We start from the raw sequence: 22,949 nt of genomic DNA on the forward strand, positions 1-22,949 counted from the left end.
GGGGCAAGCAAGGAGAATAGTCAGCTCACGTTTAAAGGACCTGAATGCTGATGACTTTCAAAAATGGGTTTTCAAAGGCAACATTAGGGGTGAGGGCTGCAGGGTATATGATCAGCTTATGGACTTCTGATTGGTTGGTGGTGACAGGTGATGTTTCAGGAATTCTAATCATCACCTTCTGGTTCCAACCCACCTGGGGTCCACGTGCTAACAGTCAGCATGCAGTCATCATCCCCTACCTGGCAGGGGGTGGGAAGGGGTCTTAGTTTTTGCAGAGCTCAAAGATAAGTGTCAGATTATTATCTATACCCCCTCAGGAGGAACTTGGGTCCTAGGACTCTGTTTTATGGTTAAACTATTATTTAAGCTGTTATATTCTTCTTGCTTGACTGTTTTTCCTTTGTTTCTTCATTCCCTCACTCCCCTAGTTAGTAACTGAATGAGTCTACTCTTTGGAACTCAGGGAAGGCCTAGGAGAAGAAAGCCTTTTTTTTTTTTACAAACAAGAAATGGGGGACACAGAAAGACTTCTTTCCTTGGGAGGGCAGTGCAAGGTTCTGCTCAGTTTTATATTAAACAACTGTCCATTCCCTCCTTCCCTAGACCCTGGCAATCACCATTCAACTTTCTCTTTCTGTGAATTTGACTAAGTAACTCATATAAGTGGAATCATATGATACTTGTCCTTTTGTGATTGGCTTATTTCTCTCAGCATAACATCCTCAAGTTTCATTCATATTGCAGTATGGGCCAGAATTTCCTTCTTTTTGAAGCTGAGTAATATTCCATTGTACTATGTTTTGTTTATCCTTTCATCCTCGATGGACACTTGGGATGCTTCCATGTTTTAGCTATTGTGAATAATGCTGCTATGAACCTGAGTGTACAAATATCTCTTTGAGTCCCTGTTTTCAATTTTTGAGGACATATACCCAGAAATGGAATTTCTGGATCATATGATAATTCATTTTTAATTTTTTAAGGAACCTCCATATGGTTTTCCACAGTGGCTGCACTGACATTGACATTCCCCCTAACAAGTGTTCCCACGTCTCCACATTCTCACCAACACTTGTTATTTTCTGTTGTTTTGATGGTAGCCATCCTAATGGGTGTGAGGTGGCATCTCATTGTAATTTTGTTTTGCATTTCCCCCTGGGTCAGGAAGATCCCCTGGAGTAGGAAACGGCAACCCACTCCAGTAGTCTTCACCGGAGAATCCCATGGACAGAGGAGACTGGCAGGCTACACTCCGTGGGGTTGCAAAAGAGTCAGACATGACTGAGCACACGTGCATGCAATAACTAATGATGTTGCATATCTTTTAATATTCTTACTGGCCAACACATTTACTTTTAAAGGAATAAAGTAGAATTTTAAAAAAATCAGTTATTAAAACAGCACTTAGAGGGGAAACATAAGTGAAAAATTTGAGCCACAGTGGAGTCCAAGGGTTCACATTCCTCCTGAGGTACGAGTAAAAAACCTGTCTTCAGGATGAAGGAAGCAGGGCTGGCTGCCCAGGACTGTGCGCTACGCACCACTAGGCGGCGCCCAAGAGCAAAGGACCCGGGCGGCTCTCCCCAAGGGACCCAAGAAAGCGTCTAAGGACCTGTCCCAGGAGCCCCACTGCCTCCCAACTGTGTGGGCATTCTGAGAAGCTATCTGTAACAGAACTTTTCCCTCAAGCAGGAACAGCTCTATGGGGCACAATCGTCCAACAGTTCACATCCATGCAGAATTATCATACATTGCTGGTGGGAATGGAAAATGATATAGCCACGGTGGAAGACAGTTAGCAATTTCTTATAAGCATAAGTTTACCACATGACCCAACAATCCCACCCCTAGGCATTTACCCAAAAGAAATAAGAACATATGTCCACACAAAGACTTGTTCATGAATGTTCATAGCAGCTTCATTCATAATGGCCTCAAACGGGAAAACAACACCAAACTCGCCAGCAGGGGAATCGAATAAACAAGTTGTAGTGTTTTCCTACAATGGACTATCCCTCAATGATGAAAAGGAGTAAATTGCTGATACATATGACAAGATGGGTGAACCTTACAGACATTTTACTGCGTGAAATTCCATTCAAATAAGATGCTGGAAAATGAATCTACAGTGACAGAAAGTAAATCAGTGGTTGCCTGAAGCTGGAGTAGGGGAGGGACTGCTGAAGAGGGCAGGAGGGAACATTTTAGGGTGTTGGAAATGTTCTATGACTTGATTGTGGTGATTCCACTGGTACATGCATTCTGCAAAACTGATCAGATTGTGTATTTTAAATAGGTGCATTACAAAACATATAGGTGCATCTTATTCTGTGCACACAATAAAACAAACAAAAAAAAGTGCACCTTAAAACTTTCAAGTTGATTTAGACACAAATAAGCAGATGACGCAATGTTTCTTGCACACCAGAATTTGTGCAGCATATCATATCCACTACAAAGATTATTTCATTTAATCCTCATAATGTCATTGAAAAATAGCTATTATGACCCTCATTTTTGCAGATAAGAATTGTTTCGGAAACCCCTCCCCCGAGTCTTTCCTCCTGTGTTTCTCTTTTACTCTCACATATCATACCATCCTCACAACTTCTGGTACCAGACATATGACGATTTTCACCCATAAGGAGCAATTCTCTAAGACACCAGCTGGGTATCCTGTAATTTAACTCAGTCTGACACTGCCTGGAGCTAGAGTCAGATCCCATCGGTAAAGGGCTCAGTCCTACCAGGCTCTCCACCCCCTACACCCACTTCAGACGCCAGTCCCCAGTCCGGGTTGTTACCTGTGCTTCAGACCAAGTGGCTGCAGATGGCAGTTCTCATGACCCTCTGCTCAGGTTCAATTAATTTGCTAGAGCGACTCACAGATCTCCGAGAAACATCTTACTCACCAGATTACCAGTTAATTACGGAGGGATTTAACTCAGGAACAGCCATATGGGAGAGAGGCATGGGGCATGGTAAGGGCTCTCCCCAAACGTCTATGTGTTCACCAACCTAGAAGCTCTCTGAACCCCACGCTTTGGGGATTTCTGTGGAGGCTTCTTTTTTCCCCCCTATTTTTTTTGCCATACTGCATGGCTTACGGAATCTTAGTTCCCTGACCAGGGATCGAACTCATGCCCCCTGCAGCAGAAGTGTGGAATCTTAACCACTGGACTGCCAGGGAAGTCCCTGTGAAGGCTTTATTACTTAGCCCTGAGCGATCATTAACTCTGAAGGATGGGAGGTTGGGGCTGAAAATTCCAAGCTTCTCATCATGGCTTAGTCTTTCTAGGTACCAGTTGCCATCCAGGAGCCCATCCAGAATCACTTCATCAGAAAAAAAAAAAGATATTTTTGTCACCCAGGAAATAACCAGGGCTTTAGGAGCTCTGTGCCAGGTGGCGCTAGTGGTAAAGAGTTTACCTGCCAGTGCAGGAGACATGAGAGACGTGGGTTCAATCCCTGAGTCGGGAAGATTCCCTGGAGAAGGGCATGGCAATCCACTCCAGGCAAGAGCCTGGAGAATCCATGGACAGAGGAGCCTGGTGGACTACAGTCCATGGGGTTGCAAAGAGCTGGACATGACTGACCGACTTAGCACATACACGCCAGGTCCTGGGGGGCAGAGACAAATATATATTTTTTTCTATTCTCTCACAGGAATCAAGGCTTAGGGAAAACCTCTCGAGTTGCGCTGGCCAGCCATTGTGGCCACAATGCACATCTCTAACAAAGACGGACATTAGCAGCTCACTTTGCAGAAGAAAGCCTGTCTGCTCTCGGGGAGACTGTCCAAGTAATGAAGTATGGGAAATGCTACAGGGGCTACAGAACTAGTTGGTCTGGGAGAAGAGATACATGGTGACTGTGGGAAAGTGAAAACTGTAGACCCGCGTGTACCTAAGGGTGTACTGTGTCCAGGTGGAAATGGATTCCTAATCTGGGGCATGGGAAGAGGTGCTACAGGACGTTTCCATGAACCTTTTGCTTCCTAGGGCTCATGCAAACCAAGTGTTTGTTCCTGGTCACTTGGGAAGCCTGCTGCTTCCTTCTTGCGGTCCCTTTTATCCAGCTGGGGTTTCCTAACACAACTCAGGTGAAACTGGTGTCCTGGGGACCAGAGCTGTCCTCTCTCCCCTTATCACTGGCCCTCCGTGTCCAGTGTAAGTCTCCTCATTCATTCATGTTCTCAAGATCTCCGTGGGTCAGACAGAGTCTGAGGTAGGAGGGACTCCAGGGAGAAGAATAATAGTAAAGGTCCCTCATACAAACCATAGCACCTCCTCTTCATTGAGAGTGTTTGCTGCACTTATTATGGGATGGGGCTTCCCCTGGTGGCTCAGCAGTAGAGAATTTGCTTGCCAATGCAGGAGAGGTGGGTTCATTCCCTGGGTCAGAAAGATCCCTTGGATAAGGAAATGGCAGCCCACTCCAGTATTCTTGCCTGGGAAATCCCATGGACAGAGGAGCATAAAAGGACAGGGGTCATAAAAGAGTCAGACACAACTGAGTGACTAAACTGCAACAGCATTATGGGATGAGGGCTTTGTGACTATGGCGCAGTCCCAGCTGTCAAGGAGCTCATGGAGTAGTGGGAGAGAAGAGAAATGCATGTGGAATTTCAACCCACAGTGCCAGGAGCGGCCCTGGGGGATAGGGGGCATGGAGGCTGTGCCTGGTCCCACACTCACTGCACTGCCCCAGTAGTTCTCCCCCAGGGAAGCCTAACGGGGCCCTTACATCATGAGACTGAGGATACCCAGGTGAATGGCTGGGTGAGAGGGTCCTGGCGGGGGTGGTGTTTCTTGGACCAGGAGTGTCGAGTTTTCCATCCCCAGGGAGTGGCCTTGGCACACTCGGGTTCTGCCACTGGGAAGAAGTCATCCGAGGCCATCGCTGCACAAGAGAATATTGTGCAGGACATTATTGTTGAAGTATGAACAATTTTTTCCTCTTTCCCTTTGCCCTTCCAATCAGAGGGGCTGTTTGCCTTTCCCTCCAGGAAGGGTGTGAAGGGGTGGAGGGCAGAAAAAAAAAAAAGAGTCTTCCAGGCTTTGGTTTCCAAAAGCTTAGCTCTTAGGGGAATGGAGAGAGTTGTGGGCATAAACAGGATGTTGGGAGGGAGGGAGGAAGGAAAAGAGAGAGAGCGAGAGCAAGCTGTTCTTGGTTCCCCCAGAGAAAGTGTCTTGGCATCTGTTCTGTGCTTACTTGGGGGGCCAGAGCCTAGCCTGGGTGGAGGGCACTTCTGGCCTCACTGAAGTAGGACTAGAGGGGGGAGTCCACACCTCCCCACCTCATGCGTTGCAGTGACCCGAGCTTGAATCACTGCTCTACTTCCTACCTGGAGTTTTGAGCAAGTAATTTCCTTCTGGGAGTCACAACTTTCTCACCTGTGAAACAGGATTGTGACAGGTTCTCCCTGGCGCTGTGGTTGTTGAGGGGGGCAGGGAAGAGAGCACAGGGAGCCTGGCCCACACTTGCCAGCTCGCTGTCCCTCCTCTGTCCTCCCCTTTCTCTCCTTCCACTGGGCCCCTTGTCCCTCGGCCCTGGGGGACCCCAGGGCTCTGACCTCTCGAGCCATCCTCCTCCTCACCTCCCCCAGCAGCCATCCTGGCCTGTGCCTTAGTTACTCATCCCGGTAACTCACCTCCCCTGTCACTTGCAGGAGCACAGCCGTCTTTTCTGCTCTTCTGCGTCCCTAGCACCTCACACAGTGGCTGGCCTGCAGGAGGCACTGGATAAGTGTTTGTTCAGTAAAATCTGTCCATGTGAGTAGGAAAGAGGAGGAGAGTGGGGATCAAGAAAGAAATGACCCTCAGACCAGGCACAGCCTCTTCCAGAGCAGGGGAGCCTTTCCACCCACAGTCCTGTCCTGCGTCGTAGTCATGCCGGTCATGGGGCTGCGACTGTCCCTCTGCACAGCAGGTAAGGCCACAGCCCGGGCAGGAGGGCACCGGGCCCCAGGCACGTCCAGGGGGGGCACCTGCAGGAAAGGTGGCTCTCTCTCAGAGGTTGCAGGTGAGACAAGTAGGAAGAAGTAACTGGTTTTGCAAGTCAGCTTGATGGTGAGAGCAGCCTCAGCTCGCCCTCCCTTGCCTGCGTCTCCTCTCCCCCCTCCCCCCCAGTCAGCGCCATCCCCCCAGTCACCCCCTGTGCACCTGCACCCTCCAGGGGTCAGAGCCTGGAGTTTGCTGTTCTGTATAGAACTTCACTCACTCATTTCTTCATTTATGCATCTAACCGACACATACAGTGCTAGTAGGTGCCAGCCAGGAATGGCCCCCGACGCCATGGAGCCCTCACCCTAGTTGGGGTTCGAGACATTGGGCCAAAAGTCAGGAAACAAGTCACAAAATGTGACTAAAGCAACGAAGGAGATGGTCAGGGTGACGAGCAACAGTCACAGAGAGATGCTTGCGGGGGATTCTTTAGTCTAGCGGTGGGGAGGTTTCTCCGAGGAAGGGGGATTTGGGCTGAGCCTAAGGGCTAAACGAAGGAACCTTGAAGAAGAAAGCCAGAGAAAGGCCCTGAGGCGCGGGGCCAGCCTTGTGAAGGAGCTGCCTGTGTGTGGGAGAAATTGGGGTGCCTGAGGAGCCTTCCTATGACAGCGGGCCAGGATGCACTGGCCTGGGGACTGCGGTAAGGAGCGCCCCCCTCTCCCCCTGTAACCTGTGGGGATGTAACCAGGTAAACAAGCAAAGGCCCTTCTGATCGCAGAGTGGAGAGCAAGCTGTGAGGCCTGGGGACAGAAGCTGCGGGGCTGGCGCTGTGCTGTCAGTCCCAGGAAGGGGATGGTGGTTTGAGCCAGCGTGGCAGTGGGCACGGAAAGAAGTGGAAAGTCCAAGAAGGTCCAAGATACACGCTGGCCGTAGAACTGACGGGATTTGCCTAGTCAGAGACAGAGGGGCATCAACAGCGACTTCTGGGTGGGGCTTGAGGTGCTGAGGTGAGGGGTGCCGCATGACGGATGAGCTGGGAGGACCCAGACAGGCCAGATCAGTGGGGTGAACCTGTGTGCGTGTGAGAAACGGACGTTTGGAGGCGTACACCCATCTCAGGGGGGAGTTGGGTCTCGGAGTTGTCAGCTTATGTGTTTCAAGCCAGGAGATCAGCTGGGGCAGCAGGGTTTTTCAAACTGTGGGTTGGGACCCCTTAGATCCTAGAGTCAATTTAGTAGGCCACAGCCAGTGATTTAATTTAAAAAATTAAACAAAATTGGATAAAAAATATCAAAATGACTCACACACATCACAAGAACGATTGTTTTCTATTCCCTTTTCTCCATCCAGGGGTCCTCCAGCTTCTCTCGGCGTCAGGCAGCATCTTCTCGGCCTCTGGTGGGTGTGAGGAGCGTCACTGTTTTTGGCAGGTGCCTCGTCAGGCCTTTCCCATGTCCTCCCCCATCATGCACATCCTTGCCCCTCTGTAGGCCCAGTTTTTCAGTCTTACTTTCCTTTCCTTAGGGCTCTGGCTTGCAGCTGGTTTCCTTAAGGACTAGGATAACCCGTCTCCCCACCCCAAGGCCCTGGGCAGAGTAGTTCTTAACCAGCCCTCCTTTGTGGGCACCTCCTCAATGGGATGAAGTCAGGAAGGAAGGAAGGTAATACAGGGTTCTTGGTTCCTGTGAGATGTCCAATGAGCTCATTTGTCTGTTCACTCATTCATTCATTTTCAATACATCCAGTCCCTCTGATGTGCTGGGCAACCCTGGGAATGTAGCGATGAATAAGGCTGGTTCTTTGCTTCCAAGTTGCCTTGTCTGGTGGAGACAGATAAGCCAAAAGGTCCTTTTCCCCATGGGCTTTAAACAAATTCTGATGCTGGCCCCGGCGAGACATTCAGATCCTTGTTGTCAGGTGGTCTGGGCATCCGGGTATTTGTAAAGCTCCCCAGGTGATTCTAATGTGCAGCCCAATGACAAGCCTGTGATTCCTGCATCAGGGCAAAACCACACTCTGACAAAGGGCCTTGCCCTGGGAGCCCCACCCACGGCCCTTGGGCCCTGGCTCTTTTCCCTTTGGGTGGCCTTGGCTAAGTCACTTAACTCTCAGTGACTTGGTTTTTCAATCTGGAAAACAGTCATAGTGATGTTTAACCTAGGGAGTTCTTGGAAGGGGTTCAGAGAGCTAGTGGCACACGGTGAGTGCTCAGGGAACACTCTCTACTGTCATGAAGCGCTAACAAAGGTGCAGCGCTGCTTATAGGAAGGGAGCTACCAGGATGGGGCAGCGGAAGTGGGAGATAAGAAACGCAAGAAGGGGGGGGAGTGTTGAGGGAGCAGGTTGAGGGGAATGGGGGGGGTGGCCAGTCTTTCAGGCCAAGAGAGAGGCTTGTGTGAAGGCCCTGGAGGCCAAGTGGAGGGTGGGAGGTGGGGGGCGAAAAGGGAGAGGAGAGGCCGGGGAGACTGCCTGTGGTGTGGCTGGACACCTGGGGTTCGTGAGGAGGGTAGGGGCAGTGCTGATGAGGTGACAACCCTCCCGCCCCAGCCCTGCAGCTGACCAGCGAAGGCAAGACCTTCTGGCGGGTGGCGGAGGAGCTGAGCTGGTCCGAGGCCCTGGAGTACTGCCGGCGGCGCCACACAGACCTGGCCGACCTGCACAGCATGAGCGGCTGGAGCAGCATCAAGGCCCTCTACTCCCTCACCAGCAGCCATGAGGCCTGGATCGGCCTCTTCTTCGACGTGCGCCTTGGTGGCCTGAGATGGTCTGGCGGCTCTTCCTTCAGCGCGTCGGTGTGGGGCCCGCTGCCTGCTTTCAGGGAGGGCCTCTGTGCCACCCTGTATTCAAAAGCCTTTCTCCCCAGCCTGGGGGCGTCCTGGTGCACTGCTCGGAGGCCCTTCATCTGCTACCACGGTGTGTTCAGAGTCCCATCCTGGGCCTGCTCTTTCTTCCCAGGGTCGCTTCTCAGGAGCAAATGAGACAGGGAGAGGGAGCATGGGTCTGGCTCAAGTTCTTTCAGAGCATAACTGACCGACTGTCTTAACCCTCGTTTGCTACATTCTTCTCTGCTGCCTTAGTTTCTTTCCCTTCTGCTTCTCATTCCAAAGACTCCATCAGAGAAAACGGGTGTAAATTAGGTTAGACAAAAAGTAAAATCTGGAATGTTCCATCATGTCCCCTCCTTCTGCCAATTAAGGATCTGGGCAAAGAGGAAGAAGAAAGGGAGGGAACAGGGAAAGTCAGCCTGGGGATCCATGTGCATCTACGGAGAAAGCAGAGCAGAGTCCAGGGTCTATCTCCAGATAAAGCACAGTGTGGTTTCGTCTCTAGGGGCTGGGGGCGTGTGGAACAGCCGCTCCGTGGGAGAACCCCTGCTTTGGGGAGGCAGGTGGGTGCATCTCTACAGACAACCCATTTACTCGATGCACACCCCCACCCCCACCCCGCCCACAAACGCAATCCTTGCCCCTGGCTGGCCCCTCTCTGCTCAGGCAGCCCTTGTCTTAAAGGTTCTGAGATCACAGAGGGAATAGTTATAGACAGCACCTTCCTCATTAAAAACAAAAAAAAAGGCCAATTTCTGCTTTTCTCTCAGTCAGCCAAGGCCCATCACGGCTCCTTAAATAGGGTCATGGAGGACCAACCTGATGGGTCCCCAGTTCTATGCTACCATGCCCATCATGGGGCCTTGAAATGTAGCTCAGGGAAGTCTAGGTTTGATCTTGCAATTCCCAAGCCAGAGGAGTGGTGAATGTGCCGGAGTGGGCGTGGGAGTCCCCTTGAAGGAACAATTGTGTGGATGGAGCTTTCCCCAACCACCCTGGAGTCTTTGGACTCTTCCTAGATGCTTCTTAACTGCATTCGCTTCTCTCCAGCTCTGCAAGTGCACACACCAGCACAGCTCTCATTGGCATCTGCCTGGCCCCCTCCAGCCTGTTCTGTACACAGTCAAATCTTAAAAATGTAAATTAAAAATAAAAAGTAAATCAGATCAATTTGCTTAGACATATTCAGTAGGTTCCCTTAGCACTTCTAATCAGTCGTACACATGTGGTCCCATTCCTTCTTAGCTCTGCCCAACATATTCCTTCCTACCTCTTCGCAAGGCTGGCCCCTTCTCATATTCTCTTCAAGAGCAAAGATCTCGCTTTGCCTTATTCCTACTGCTATTTTTCCAGGGCCTGCAATAGTGTCTGCCACACAACAGGTGCTCAGTCTATATATTTATGGAACACACGTGGGTAGGAACAAAGGGGCCCACTTACTCTGGAGCTAGGTTTCTTCAACTTGGCGATTCCTGGTGCCCAGAGAAGACCCTGGGCAGCCCCACCCCCACCACATAACATGTGGCTTGTTTCACAGATCCTACCGTGGGGCCCCACACCCTCCTGAAGCCAGTTCTCAGCCTGACTGCCACTCCAAGGCCAGGTACGCGCCTGGGGCTCTGCCTTCCCTGGCACTGGTCCACCTGGAGCAGTGACTCCCCCCTCCCCCCAGGCCCAGGGATGCCTTGGCTTTGCCCACAGGCTGACCCCAAGCAGAGGCTCAATGCCTTTGTTATTCACATGGTGGGGGCGGGGGTGGGGGGGTGTGGTTCTCCAACCAGCTGATGGCAGAGCCCAGCCCAGCCTGCATCCCAGTCTCTGATGTCTCCACCCCAGTGACTTGGGGGTGGAGGCGTGGGCAGCACCTCTCCACAGTCGAGGCCCATCCACCTCGTGAAAGTGAGTGAAAGTTGCTCAGTTGGGTCTGACTCTTTGTGACCACATGGAGTGTTGCCCACCAGGTTCCTCTGTCCATGGGATTCTTTAGGCAAGAATACTGGAGTGGGTTGCCATGCCCTCCTCCTGGATCTTCTTGACCCAGGGAACAAACCTGGGTCTCCTATCTTTCAGGCAGATTCTTTACCATCTGAGCCACCAGGGAAGTCCACATGGTGAGGGGACTATTACTGCCCTGGTATGTTACAAAGAGTTTCTTGGAGTAGAGAAATTTCAAAGGGAATTCACTCCTCAATCAGCTCTGTAAAGTTGGTTTTCTGCATGCTGTGGAACACGGCACTGTGGAGTGAAGACAGCACAGGCTTGCAAGGCAGGCAGACCTGATTTGAACCTTGTCTTGCCACTTAGTAAGGCATGAGTTTGGGCAAGTCATTGCCTCCCTGAGTCTCCCTTTCCTCCTCCGTAAAGTGAGGTCTGCTTCTGGGGATTATAATGAGGATTTTAAAAGATGACTTGTGCTACAGGCAAAGCTCAGGGCTGGCGAGAAGAGAATGAGGTGCTTAACAAAGGGTAGCTTTAAAAGACCAGTTTGAATAGGGAAAATTAGGGAAGTATTAGGCAAATCTGGATGGGACTTGGTGAGCAGGCAGGAGTCAGAGCTTGGGAGGCCATATTTCAATCTGAGGATGTGAGTCCCAAGTCTGCAAACAGAGGTGTTTCCTTTAACAGGTTTCTGGAATCAGTCCATGCCAAAGCACATCCTTTCCAAACTTCCCTTGTTTTGAATCACAGATGTTTATGTGCTGCCCATAAGACAGGCCTGGCCAGGGGCAGGGTAGGTGAGGGTGTCTCGGTCTGTCTGAGCTCCACTGGAAGTCAGGACCATGACTGTGGGCCCAGTCTGCCTCCTGTCCAGCAGGTGTGCCCCTCACCAGGCTTACCTCTTTTCCCTGGCTCTCCTGATGTCATGAGTCTGGGAATAGCACATGCTCCCTCTATTCTGCCTCAACCTTGGACCCTCCTAAGAGCTGGTGCGGCAAGCATGCTCTCTGGAAACCACAGAAGAGACTGATTCTAAACCAGGATTATACTAGCCCCCTCATTACCTCCCTGCAAAGTTTAACCCTACCACTTGAGTGTTTATTATTTGCACGTACTGTGTTAAATCATTTATATTCATGACTTCATTTAATCATTTCAATTAAAAACATTTAGGTACTATCCCTGTGTTGTTGTTCAGTCACTCATTCATGTTCAACTCTTTGTGACCCCATGGACTGCAGCACGCCAGGCTTCCCTGTCCTTTACCATCTCTTGGAGTTTGCTCATGCTCATGTCCATTCTGGAGAAGACAATGGCACCCCATTCCAGTACTCTTGCCTGGAAAATCCCATGGACGGAGGAGCCTGGTAGGCTGCAGTCCATCTGGTCGCACAGAGTCGGACACAACTGAAGCGACTTAGCAGCAGCAGCATGTCCATTCAGTCGATGAGGCCATCCAACCATCTCATCCTCTGTCAACCCCTTCTCCTCCTGCCCTCAATCTTTCCCAGCATCAAGGTCTTCTCCAGTGAGTTGGTTCTTCACATCAGGTGGTCAAAGCATTGAAGCTTCAGCTTCAGCATCAGTCCTCCACTGAATATTCAGGGTTGATTTCCTTGCAGTCCAAGGGACTCTCAAGAGTCTTCTCCAGCACCACAGCTTGAAAGCATCATTTCTTTGGCACTCAGCCTTCTTTATGGTCCAACACTCACATCCATACATGACTACTGGAAAAACCATAGCTTTGACTAGATGGACCTTTGTTGTCAAAGTGATGTCTCTGCTTTTTAATACACTGTCTAGGTTTGCCATCCCTGTTGTACAGATAGAGAAACTGAAGCTTAGACTTGACTTGTAAGAAGACATGACCCACAGGAGAGTTCTTAATCCCTGCTCTCCCTAATGCACGTCCTTTTCCCCAGCTGCTGCTGTGACAGCAGCTTCATTCTCCCAATCTGGTATTTAGTCTGCCTATAAAATTGTGGATTTCATCAAACCTAACACCTGAGGATGCGGTAAGGGCAGGGGTCGGACTGGGACTGTGTCTAGGGGTGATGAGGGCTGAGCCGGCAGAGATCCCGGACCTCAGGCCTGTGGTCTCTATGTTCTTTACTTACAGTTGAGGTTCAGCTTGGCAATCTGACCTTCAAGCGATTTGACCAAGAAAAGATGTGGCTGGAGGCGGTGGGATACTGCCGCAGATACCACACAGACTTGGCTGACCTGCAGACGGTGACTGAAGAGATGGACAAGGACTTGAAATCCATCACGAGTAACACTGAGGCCTGGATTGGCCTCTATTTCAGTGCAGCCTCTGGGTCTCCGAGGTGGTCCAGCGACAGGGGTTCCAGCATCCCTACCTGGCTGCATCCACCTAAGTTTGGGGCAGGACTGTGTGCAGGTCTCAGTAGCTACTGGAGCTTCCCCTCCAGAATTTCTGCAGTGACCTGCTTTTCCCTGAAACCCTTCATCTGCTTCGATGGTGAGTGATAGTCACCCCCACTGGCCCTCGGCCCACCCAAGGCTAGACTGGGATGAGAAACGGGTTTTCTTGGCAGCTTGAGACATTGAGGATAGATCTAAGGAAGTATTTATAGATTCTGTAGGTTAGCAGAGTTCTGAAGCAGGCTTTAGTTTAATTCTGGGGAATCTTTAAAAAATAGAACAGACCCCATCCAGTCTCTGGGCATTAGCAGTTAGCAACAGCAATTACTTATTTGGCAACAAAGAGGTTAAAAGTGTGGCCTCTGGAATCAGATTTTATTCCTCGCTAGAAATAAGGTGAACTGCATCTCTGAGCCTCATTTTCCTCATCTGCAAAAAGCCAAAATGGCATTGATGATGCACCTCATAAGACGGCTTTGAAGGATGAATGAGAATGAATATAAAGGACCTAGATGAGACCCTGACTCAGAGTAAACGCCCAGTAGATATCAGCTACTGTTACTGTTGTTGTCACCACAAACACGTGGGAACCAGAGGCCTACCTGGTTATTCTGGATCTTGTGTGTGGTATGTCTCCTCAGCAAGAGGCTTCATCCTGTCTTGTTCTTTCCATCTCTCTTTTCTTCTCTTTTGTCCCTTCCTTCTTGTTTGCTTCGGTTATATTGAGATATAATTCACATTCCTTAAAATTCACTTTGGAAGTGGCCAGTATGGTGAGATTTAGTACAACCCAGGTGGCCCAATCATCACCACTATCTAATTTTAGGACAACTGTATCACCCCCAATAAGAAACTCCTTACCCTTTAGCGGTGCCCCTGCTCCATTCTCTCCCACCTTCAGTCCTGGCGCCCACTAGTCTGCTGTCTCTGGTTTTGCCCATTCTTGGCTGTTTCTTTTTGTGTTTTGGATTTGATGAGAATAGTGGTCCTTATCTATAAAACAGGAACAATGGTTCCTCCCTTGAAGAGCCGCTGTGAGGAATAAAGATGGCGGAGGGACCTCTCCCGTGACAGCGCCCTCCCGAGCTGGCTTCTGTGATGGGAGGTTGATCATCAGTGTCTGGTGGGGCTCTCACCAGGGCAGCATGTCTGGAGTGGCAGACCTGGGGGTGCTGTGTGCTCCCCTGTGCCAGCCTTGCCCTCACACTCCCCGTTGGTGTTTTCTTACAGATCCCACCATCGGACACCGGGATTTTGCAGCCCTCCCTCAGCTCTTCTACGTTCCCTCCTCAGAAGTGACCGTGGGGATGACGCCCAGGCCAAGTACACTCCCCTGTTTTCTGCTCCATGTGGGGGCTTTGAGCCTGTTCTTGGCTGAATTCAAGGGTCTCCAGGGCCTGGGATGTGGAGAGGGTGGACTGTATACAGTAGCACAGGGTGGGTCCCAAGTGATCCTCCCAAAAAGGCCAGGGAGGAGCTGGAAAAGAGGTGAGCCACCTGGGTGGCAACCATGGGCGTCTTACGGAGAGGCAGTTCCCTGGGCCCCTCACTCTGCTGGGCCAACTGGGGTTCAAAGGAGGAGGACTCCATTACCATCAACCTGCCTCCTCGAACTAGGCCACTGGACTTGCAGCTCCCGGGCCAGGGGACCCACGAGAGGCTGTGTAGTCTCTCTGGTGAGGTCAAGAGACAGGAAAAGGGGAAGACCTCCTCACTGCCCAGCTGCGCAGTGCTCCTGAGGAAAAATTACCAGACAGGCCTCTGAGGTTCAGCAACCAGACAGGGAAGTACAATAGAGGTGCCCGTCAAATCCCTTCTTTGGGAGGAGAGAAGATGAGAGCTGAGTTGTTGGGACCATGTGTGGAGACATGGCTGGGAATCACAGGGATAGTGTGCCTTTAGCGTTTTTAAATTCCTGAAGCATTTTCACAGCTATTACCTCATTTTGCTTCCCGTGAGTTCTGAAGCAAACTAGGATAATTGAGGGCAAAAATCACAGTTCTGGCATCTTTACAGAGTCGGACATCAGACAAAGGTATTGTTGCCTTTTTTGAGGACAGAGAGCAAGGAGACCAGCTCAGAGCAAGGATGCACAGAGCTTTATTAATTCCAGGGACACAAGGCAAAGGCAGGGCCTGTTCTGAAGGCTGACAGCCAGCAGGAGGAGGGCTCCTGACAGGCAGTGCTGCCTGCGTAGTCACAGGCCTGGTGGGAAACACAGGGAAGGGGATTGTCCCAGCTCCTGTAATTATCCGAGGATCTCCTGGAGGGGGTGGTTTTGAAGTTAGCCTGCAAAGGGAATGGAGGGGGTCTGAAAGGGATGCTTAGGGTGAGCCGGGACTCCTGGATCCTGTAGGGGTGGGGGCCTGTGAGCTGCTAAGGAACAAGGGATTGGGCTGAGATGCTGAGGGGCTCGTTGGTCACCCAGGATCTACCAGGAGGGTTCAGGAGCTCCCTTGCCCGCCGCCCAGCTCTGCCCTGTCTGCGACAGTGGTGCAGGGCCAGGCGAGGAGAGGCCGCCTGGTGGCTGCAGGTACAGTGCCCTGGAGTCCCAGGGAAGCCTTCTCTCTGCCGTAGGCACCAGCTTCGGTCCCGTGGACGCCATGAAAGTTCGGGCTTCGGCGGGGCCTTTACCGCAGCAAGTCAGCCCGGAGCCCCCCGAGCTCAGCTCCGGCACCCTTGGCCCCAGCACCTCCACCTCCGCAGGCCCTGCCGCGCCACAGCCAAGAGGGGCAGCATCACCGAGCCCTCCGGCCCACATCCCAATCCCTGGGGTCAGAGGGCCCCAGACCTCGCCCACCGCCCAGAACACATCCTATGGCCCCACGTCTCAGGCATCCTCACCAACCCCTGCTCTGAACCCCACGGAACCAGTCCACTCGAGGAGCCCCTCTGTCCCCCAGGGAGTGACCGAGACCCCCCTGGCCTCCACCTCCAGCCCTGCTCCAGGCTCCACACCCTCGGCCTCCTCGCCAACCCCTGCCCCGAACCCCACGGAGCCAATCCCCTCGGGGAGCCCCTCTGTCCCTCAGGGAGTGACCGAAATCCCCCTGGCCTCCACCTCCAGCCCTGCTCCAGGCCCCGGTACCCAGGGTGGGCCCAGGAGGCCACAGGAGGACGCAGGGGCCTTGGCTCACCCAGGGGTGACGGCGACCCCTGGGGCGGCCACATCCAGTGGGTCCCGCGGTGCTGAGCCTTCTGGGACCGAAGAAAGCACCATGGAGCCTTCCAGCTCAGGAAGCTCAGCTGTGCTCCAAAGAACAAACATGCACCATAAAGGGCCAGCCCAGAGCCAGGCCGCAGGCCCGGAGACAGCTGGCAGCCAGCCACGGCCCGACACAGGTGCCCGCCTGCCGGGGGGTTGGGGACCCCAGCCTGGAGCCCGGCTCCTCCTTTGGGGAGACCAAGCCCTAGTTTCCATGCCCCGGCCACCAGTCAGGGAGGTTGAGGGGGTGGGGATGTGTGTGTTGGGCCACGTCTCCACCCGCTGGGTACCTTCCGGATCACTCCATGGGGGAGTCAGTTTACCAGCCGGAGCCAGTTAACCCCCTCATCCTCCCTGGATAATAATTTAGGGTGGGGTGGGTGATCTAGGGGAGAAAAATTGTATTTTGGCTAGAGGAGTCTAACAGTCAAGGGTTAGAATGTTGGGTCTTCTACTTACTGTGTGGTCTTAGGCAAATTTCCCAATCTCTCCCAACTTCATTTTTCTCATCTTTAAAGTGAAGAAAAATACTGGATGTCACAAGATATCATTCAGTGCCTGGCATCTGGCAGACATTCAATGAATGGTAGTTATTTCTAATCTCAATTCAGTAGTGAAATACTTAGTGATTCATTCAGTCTCTCATCCCTGTCCTTACTTGACTCAACGGACAGGGTTGGCCTCATTCTCATTTTATTAATTATAAATGATTATGAATGATCACCTGGAGAAGGCAATGGCGCCCCACTCCAGTACTCTTGCCTGGAAAATCCCATGGACGGAGGAGCCTGGTAGGCTACAGTCCATGGGGTCGCTAAGAGTCGGACACGACTGAGCGACTTCACTTTCACTTTTCCCTTTCATCCACTGGAGAAGGAAATGGCAACCCACTCCAGTATTCTTGCCTGGAGAATCCCAGGGATGGCGGAGCCTGGTGGGCTGCCGTCTATGGGGTCGCACAGAGTCGGACACGACTGAAGCGACTGAGCAGCAGCAGCAGCATGAATGATCACCATTATGAATTATTAAGACTGTGAAATCTCACAGGGCAGGGGCTGTTTTATGTTTTATGCCTGTTTGTATCTTTCCCAGGCCTAGGATAGTGTTTTGCATACTGGTAGATGATTTAATTCAACAATCATTTCCTGAGTACCTGTTTTGAACAAGGCAATGGATACCAAGATGAGCAGAACCTGTTTCCTGTTTTTAAAAGAGTTTAGTCTAATAAGGGCTAATAGAGACAACTAGGACAGTTTTTGATAAGAACTGCCCCCGGAAGGGTGAACCAAGAGCCTTGACCGGAAAATGACTCATTCATTCTGCCTGGAAAGGTGGTGGTCAATGGACAGAAGGTAATGGAGGATTTCATCAGGCAGGAAAGGCTAGAAGGTTCTTCTTGGCAGAGGGAACAGCATGAGCAGATAGGTAGATGTGAACATGTGTGGGGAAAACAAGCAGTTTGAGGTGACTGGAATGCCTGTCACATATTTGGAAGGGAAGTAGCAACAGATGAGGGCTTCCCAGGTGGCACTAGTGATAACGAACCTACCTGCCAGAGTGGGAGACATAAGACTCTTGGGTTTGATTCCTGGTTTGGGAAGATCCCCTGGAGGAGTGCATGGCAACCCACTCCAGTATTCTTGCCTCGAGAATCCCTTGGACAGAGGAGCCTGGTGGGCTACAGTCCACAGGGTTACAAAGAGTTGGACATGACTGAAGCGACTTAGCACGCAATCACGCACGCAGCAAGGGATGAGGGGAAAGAGGTGGACTGGGCCAAATTCTGAAGGACTGGATCCTGCAGTCAGTGGAGCCATCAGAGTTTTCTTAGCAAGGCAGCAAAATGCTCAGATCTGTAGTCAACAGAAGCAAGGTGGTTATGATGACAGTAATAGTGACATGGGGCAATGGCTGTGTCAGGATGCTAAAGGAAAAAAGACGATTCAACATTACACGTGTAACACAGTCACAGCAACGTTGAAAGGAAACATCAACCTGTGCTTAGAAAAAAAGATTAGAAGAAAATGTGTGAAAATGTTAACAACGGTTACATTCAGGCAACAAGAATATGTGTGTTTCCCTGCCTTCTGTGCTTTTGGACATCACAAAACTTCTTCACGTCACTAAAGAAATGTAGAATACTTTGGGTGGGGAAAGAAGAGGGCACGTGGAGACACAGGAAGTGTGTGTGGGGGGAAGACTTGCACAGTCTGGGAGGGTGACGTCGAGGTCAGACTGGAGCAGTGGAGTGAGCAGCACTTGGAACTGATTTCACGTTGCTTGCAAGTGATATTAACTGAAGAAATATAAATACAAACATATTTTACAAAATGCTCAGCTTTGCTCATTGAATCACAGAAATGCAAATTAAAATGTATTCACATTATTATTTTTTTAACTTACCAGTTTGGCAGTGATTTGGAGTGATAATGCTGATCAGAATGTGAGAAAATCAGCGCTCTCAGACGCTGGATAGCGCAGTAAACTGGTGTTCCCATTCTCGTAACGCGTGTCAGTTCTGAAATGTGCATACTCTTTCATACAGAAATCCTACCCTTGGAAGTTTATTAAGGAAATAATAGTACAAGGTGCACACACACATTGACGCGTACCCTCCACACACAGGTTGTTTGTTGCAGCATTGTTTATTACAGTGAAAAACTGGAGGTAAAATCTAATGTCCATTGAAAGCAGATTGATTAAATAAGTTATGTACATTCAATGACATACTATGCAGCCTTGAAAGAGAATCAGGTAGATTTTTATGCATTCAAATCGAAAAATTCAAGTGTGTGAAGGATATTCTATAGCAAACTGTTAATAGTGGTTGTCTCTGGGTCAGGGGAGGGGACACTTTTACTTATATACTTTACAATAATGTATCACAAAACAATATGGTTCAAATATTCCATATTTGAAAAAAAAAGACATCTGCAAGGCACTGACAGGACTTTGGTGACTGAACATGAGAGCGAGTGAGGAGGGAGGAAGCAGCTGGGCTTATGTGGGGTCTCTGACTGGAGGGCCTCAGGGGATGCGCAACCATAAAGGGGGTGAGGGGGCTGCTGAGCTTGGCTTTGGAATATGTACTTTGAGGTACTACCCCTCGATGGGGATGCTGGGGCTCCCTGGGTGCCATGGTGGGGCTCTGTGTAGCTGGCAGACTACATAGGGGGATTGGGCTTCTTGGGGTAGGAACTACTAAAAATAAACATTTGGTACTGAGGAGATACAATATTGCCCAAGCCCCATAAATCCTGATATCAGAGACACTTTATGAGGGATGATGATGTAGCCACTGGGTACATGAGCCTGTGGGGGTAAGTGAAGGGTCTGGGAAGGACTGAGCTTCCCACGCTGGATGGTTTTTGTAGGATGGTGGCCGCCCAGGCCTGTCTTCTAGCTCAGGGGCAGTTACCTGTCTCAAACCACCTTGCTCCTGGCTGTATCTGCAGTAACTCCTTTATTTTCCCCTCTTGTAGCTGTGACAAGTGAAAGGAGTGGCACCAATAGGACAGACACAGCTCCTGCCACTCAGGCCCGACACTGGAACTCAGCTAATCACCCAGAATCTAAGGAAACAACTCCAGCACTGAAACCAGGTAATTAACTGCTTCTGGCTACCAAGTTCTCATTCTTAACAACCAATCAATTAAATTTGGACAGCCACTGCTCAGCACGGGGCACTCAAGACCTTTCTATGAAAGACAGCATGAAATGTTGGGAAGGGAACAAGGGTGAGGATCCTAGAGTTAGCTCCCTAATGACTGTGAAAGCTCAGGGAGCAAATCTCCTCTTTCTCATCTGCAGAAGGAATGTAGTAAAAATGACCCTGCCTTCATCACAGAGTTGTTCAAGTACCCAAAGAGATAGTGAGGTACTTTATTAACTTTATAAGGTGGTCCTGTATGATGCTGTAGTTTCTATGATTGCAGTGCTCAGGGCCAAAGGCTGAGCTTGTTTATAGGCTCAGAGAATGTAAGAGTTTTCTGGGGTAGAGTTGGCCTTTACAAACGTGGGTCCAGGGAGAGGTGAATATTTCCAGCGTGGTGTGGAACAATCTACTTGATAATTTTATTAAAAGGAAGAAACAGGAATTCCCTGGCAGTCCAGGGTTCAATCCCTGGTCGGGGAACTAAGATCCCACAAGCTGCGTGGTGCATCCCCCCACCCCACCAAAAAGAAAACTTTTTTTTTTTAAAGGAGGAAAATACAGAAGAGAGAGCAAAGAAAATAACTGCCTGAGGGTGGCCAGGTTATGGGAGGAGAGCAGCGGTTACTCCACTCATGAGACTCTTTACTTTCGGCCACTAGCTGGTTTCTTTCTTCTCCTTTTAAAGTCCTAAATCACCATGCAGCCTCTATGGTGTCCAGTGGGCACTCCCTGACCACTAAGAATGTGAGGTTTTCAAATGGCAATGAGATAATTTGCCTTGATCCAGGTAGTACTTTCTTTTTCAGGGCAACTCTTTGGAATCCTCAAAGCAGATTTTCTCATCCCGGTTTTGATGGACCCAGAAGACATGAAAGACCAATTTTTGAGTGAGGTGAGACTTCTGTCTTCTAATTCTGATCAGTCAGATGACTTGACAATGCAAAGCCATCCTGTTAAAGCCAATACATGGAGAAATAGTCTTGGAAAATTAGCTTGTCTGTTCCCATTGCCATCCTTCTGGCTCTGGTTCATCATGAAGGCTGGTTCACGTGCTCAGATCTTTTCTAACATTTTTCCTGAGTTCTTAGAAAAAAAAAAATCTATACAGCATAGTCAGAAGGACCCAAATTTGGATGATGGCTTTGCACTTGCTAGTGGTGTGACCTTGAGCACCTAAACTTATCTCTCTGAACCTCTGTTTCCTCATGAATTAGGAAATTCATTCCTCATGGTTGGTATTTGATTAAATGAAATATTCCATAAAAAAGTGCTTTGCAAATTGTCTGGCACATAGGAAGTGCTCAATAAACATTAAATATTATTATTATCAAATTACTGTTCTGGATATACATTTGTTCCAGGCTTTTGTTTTTCCTCTCCTATTTTTTAAAAGTATCATGAGACAGGAAATTGTGACGAGGAAGAACTGTTTCTAAACATTGTGACAAAAGCCCCAAACTGATTTTCAGATATGACCTAACAGCACATTTTTTAGTGATATCAGATAATAATCATAAGATGTCAGAGCTAAAGTTCTTTGTAGACTATCTAGCCAAAATCACAATTTTACAGACAAGCAAACAGATTGACATCCATCTGTTAGCTTACTGCAATTTACTCATATGCCAAAGAAACAGCACCCAGGCAATTCATTCAAAAATCTCAAAAATTGAAGTTTCTAGGAAGAGCGGTTGTGTGTGTGTGTGCGCGTGCGCACATGTGTATGGGCACACGTGTCTGCTTGGTAGTGGGGAGGAAACTAGAGAGCTTTTGGTGCATTTTTCTATTGAAGGAAAGTGTTAGTTGCTTACTTGTGTCCAAGTCTTTGTGACTCCATGGATTATAGCCCACTAGGCTCCTCTGTCCATGGAATTTTCCAAGCAAGAATACTGGATTGGATAGCCATTCCCTTCTCCAGGGTATCTTCCTGACCCAAGGATCGAACCTGCATCTCCTGCATTGCAGGCAGAATCTTTACCGTCTGAACCACCAGGGAAGCCCTCACTGAAGGAAGAACAGGTGCAAATGATGCAATTTGGTCTCCAATAAAATTTTTTTTAGTAAAAGTTCAAGTAGTAAGACTGCAGTGCTGAGTGTTAAGTCTATAAAAGTCAAGAACCCTCCCCCTTTTCTGGGTCGGGGAGGGGGTTCCGATCCAGAAACCATCTATGTTTTAAATTAAAACCAATAACAGGAAAATTGGGGTCAAGATGGGAAATTCCAGCTTTTGGTCACTTTTGTTGGAATATGACTGCCCATATTAACAGAGAGAATGTCTATCATATATTTAAAGGATGGAATTGGCAAGGACAAGGTAGAGTACATATTATCACTTTTACCAGCATTTAACATTCCAAACAGGAGGTAAAAAACATCTACAGCCAACTTACCCAGTTCCATGGATGGCGACAGAGAGAACATTGTAACAGTCACACACACAGTGCTCAGAGCAAGATATGGACTAGCGGTCATTAACCTGGCTGAATTTAGAATCCCTTGGGTAACTCCTGGCCCAGTCCTTAGAGAGTTTCCATCTAATTGTTCAGTGGAGGGCCTAAAGGCGCATCTCCATTTTCACTTTTTCAAGATCTCAAGTGATTCTGATGAACAGTCAGGATTGAGAATTCTTGATTAAGAAGTTGTTTTAGGCCCCTTTATCATTAAGCTTTGTGTGTGTGTGGGTGGGGGGTGGTGGCCTAACAAACTTGATTCATGTACTTTCCTACTGGTGAAGGCACTAACAACAAAAGGCAGGTAGCTGGAAGGAAGCTAAGAAAAGTAACGGGTATGGCTGGACATAAAGGGTAGATGGGTGGACAGTTAAGGGCTAAGACTGGGAGGTCACAAGATAGCATCAACGATAGTTTCTCCCTTTTTGATCTTTCAGATCCAAGATGTCTTAAACCTTACATTAGGTTGTGAGCAATTCAGATTGAAATGGGTCGGCTTCGAAGTGAACAAAAAATAACACTTCTACTGTGATATGGAGTCTCCTT

At 49.6% G+C, this 22,949-nt stretch overlaps 1 protein-coding gene across 3 annotated transcripts; it reads left to right on the plus strand.

The window, feature by feature from the left end:
- Window positions 1-3,666: 3,666 nt before the first annotated feature.
- Window positions 3,667-22,935, plus strand: CLEC20A (C-type lectin domain containing 20A). 3 transcript variants are annotated; one of them, XM_081485998.1, is made up of 12 exons: window positions 3,667-3,810; window positions 5,672-5,931; window positions 7,296-7,375; window positions 7,470-7,606; window positions 8,493-8,858; window positions 10,308-10,373; window positions 12,828-13,190; window positions 14,324-14,416; window positions 15,671-16,435; window positions 19,781-19,900; window positions 20,760-20,845; window positions 22,841-22,935. In XM_081485998.1, the coding sequence occupies exons 4-12, from the start codon at window positions 7,585-7,587 to the stop codon at window positions 22,919-22,921; spliced, it is 1,962 nt and encodes a 653-aa protein (XP_081342124.1). In that variant the 5' UTR covers window positions 3,667-3,810; window positions 5,672-5,931; window positions 7,296-7,375; window positions 7,470-7,584; the 3' UTR covers window positions 22,922-22,935. The 3 variants fall into 3 exon arrangements, with proteins under 3 accessions (XP_081342124.1, XP_081342122.1, XP_081342123.1); XM_081485996.1 differs by lacking the exons at window positions 3,667-3,810; window positions 7,470-7,606; window positions 22,841-22,935 and adding exons at window positions 4,613-4,769; window positions 4,884-4,940; window positions 21,800-22,019 and having other exon boundaries at window positions 7,296-7,343; XM_081485997.1 differs by lacking the exons at window positions 3,667-3,810; window positions 7,470-7,606 and adding exons at window positions 4,635-4,769; window positions 4,884-4,940 and having other exon boundaries at window positions 7,296-7,343.
- The last annotated feature ends 14 nt before the right edge of the window (window positions 22,936-22,949 follow it).

This window comes from Giraffa tippelskirchi, chromosome 5 (assembly GCF_054371585.1).
Source record: "Giraffa tippelskirchi isolate mGirTip1 chromosome 5, T2T-mGirTip1v1.2.pri, whole genome shotgun sequence".
Classification (NCBI taxonomy): Eukaryota; Metazoa; Chordata; class Mammalia; order Artiodactyla; family Giraffidae; genus Giraffa; species Giraffa tippelskirchi.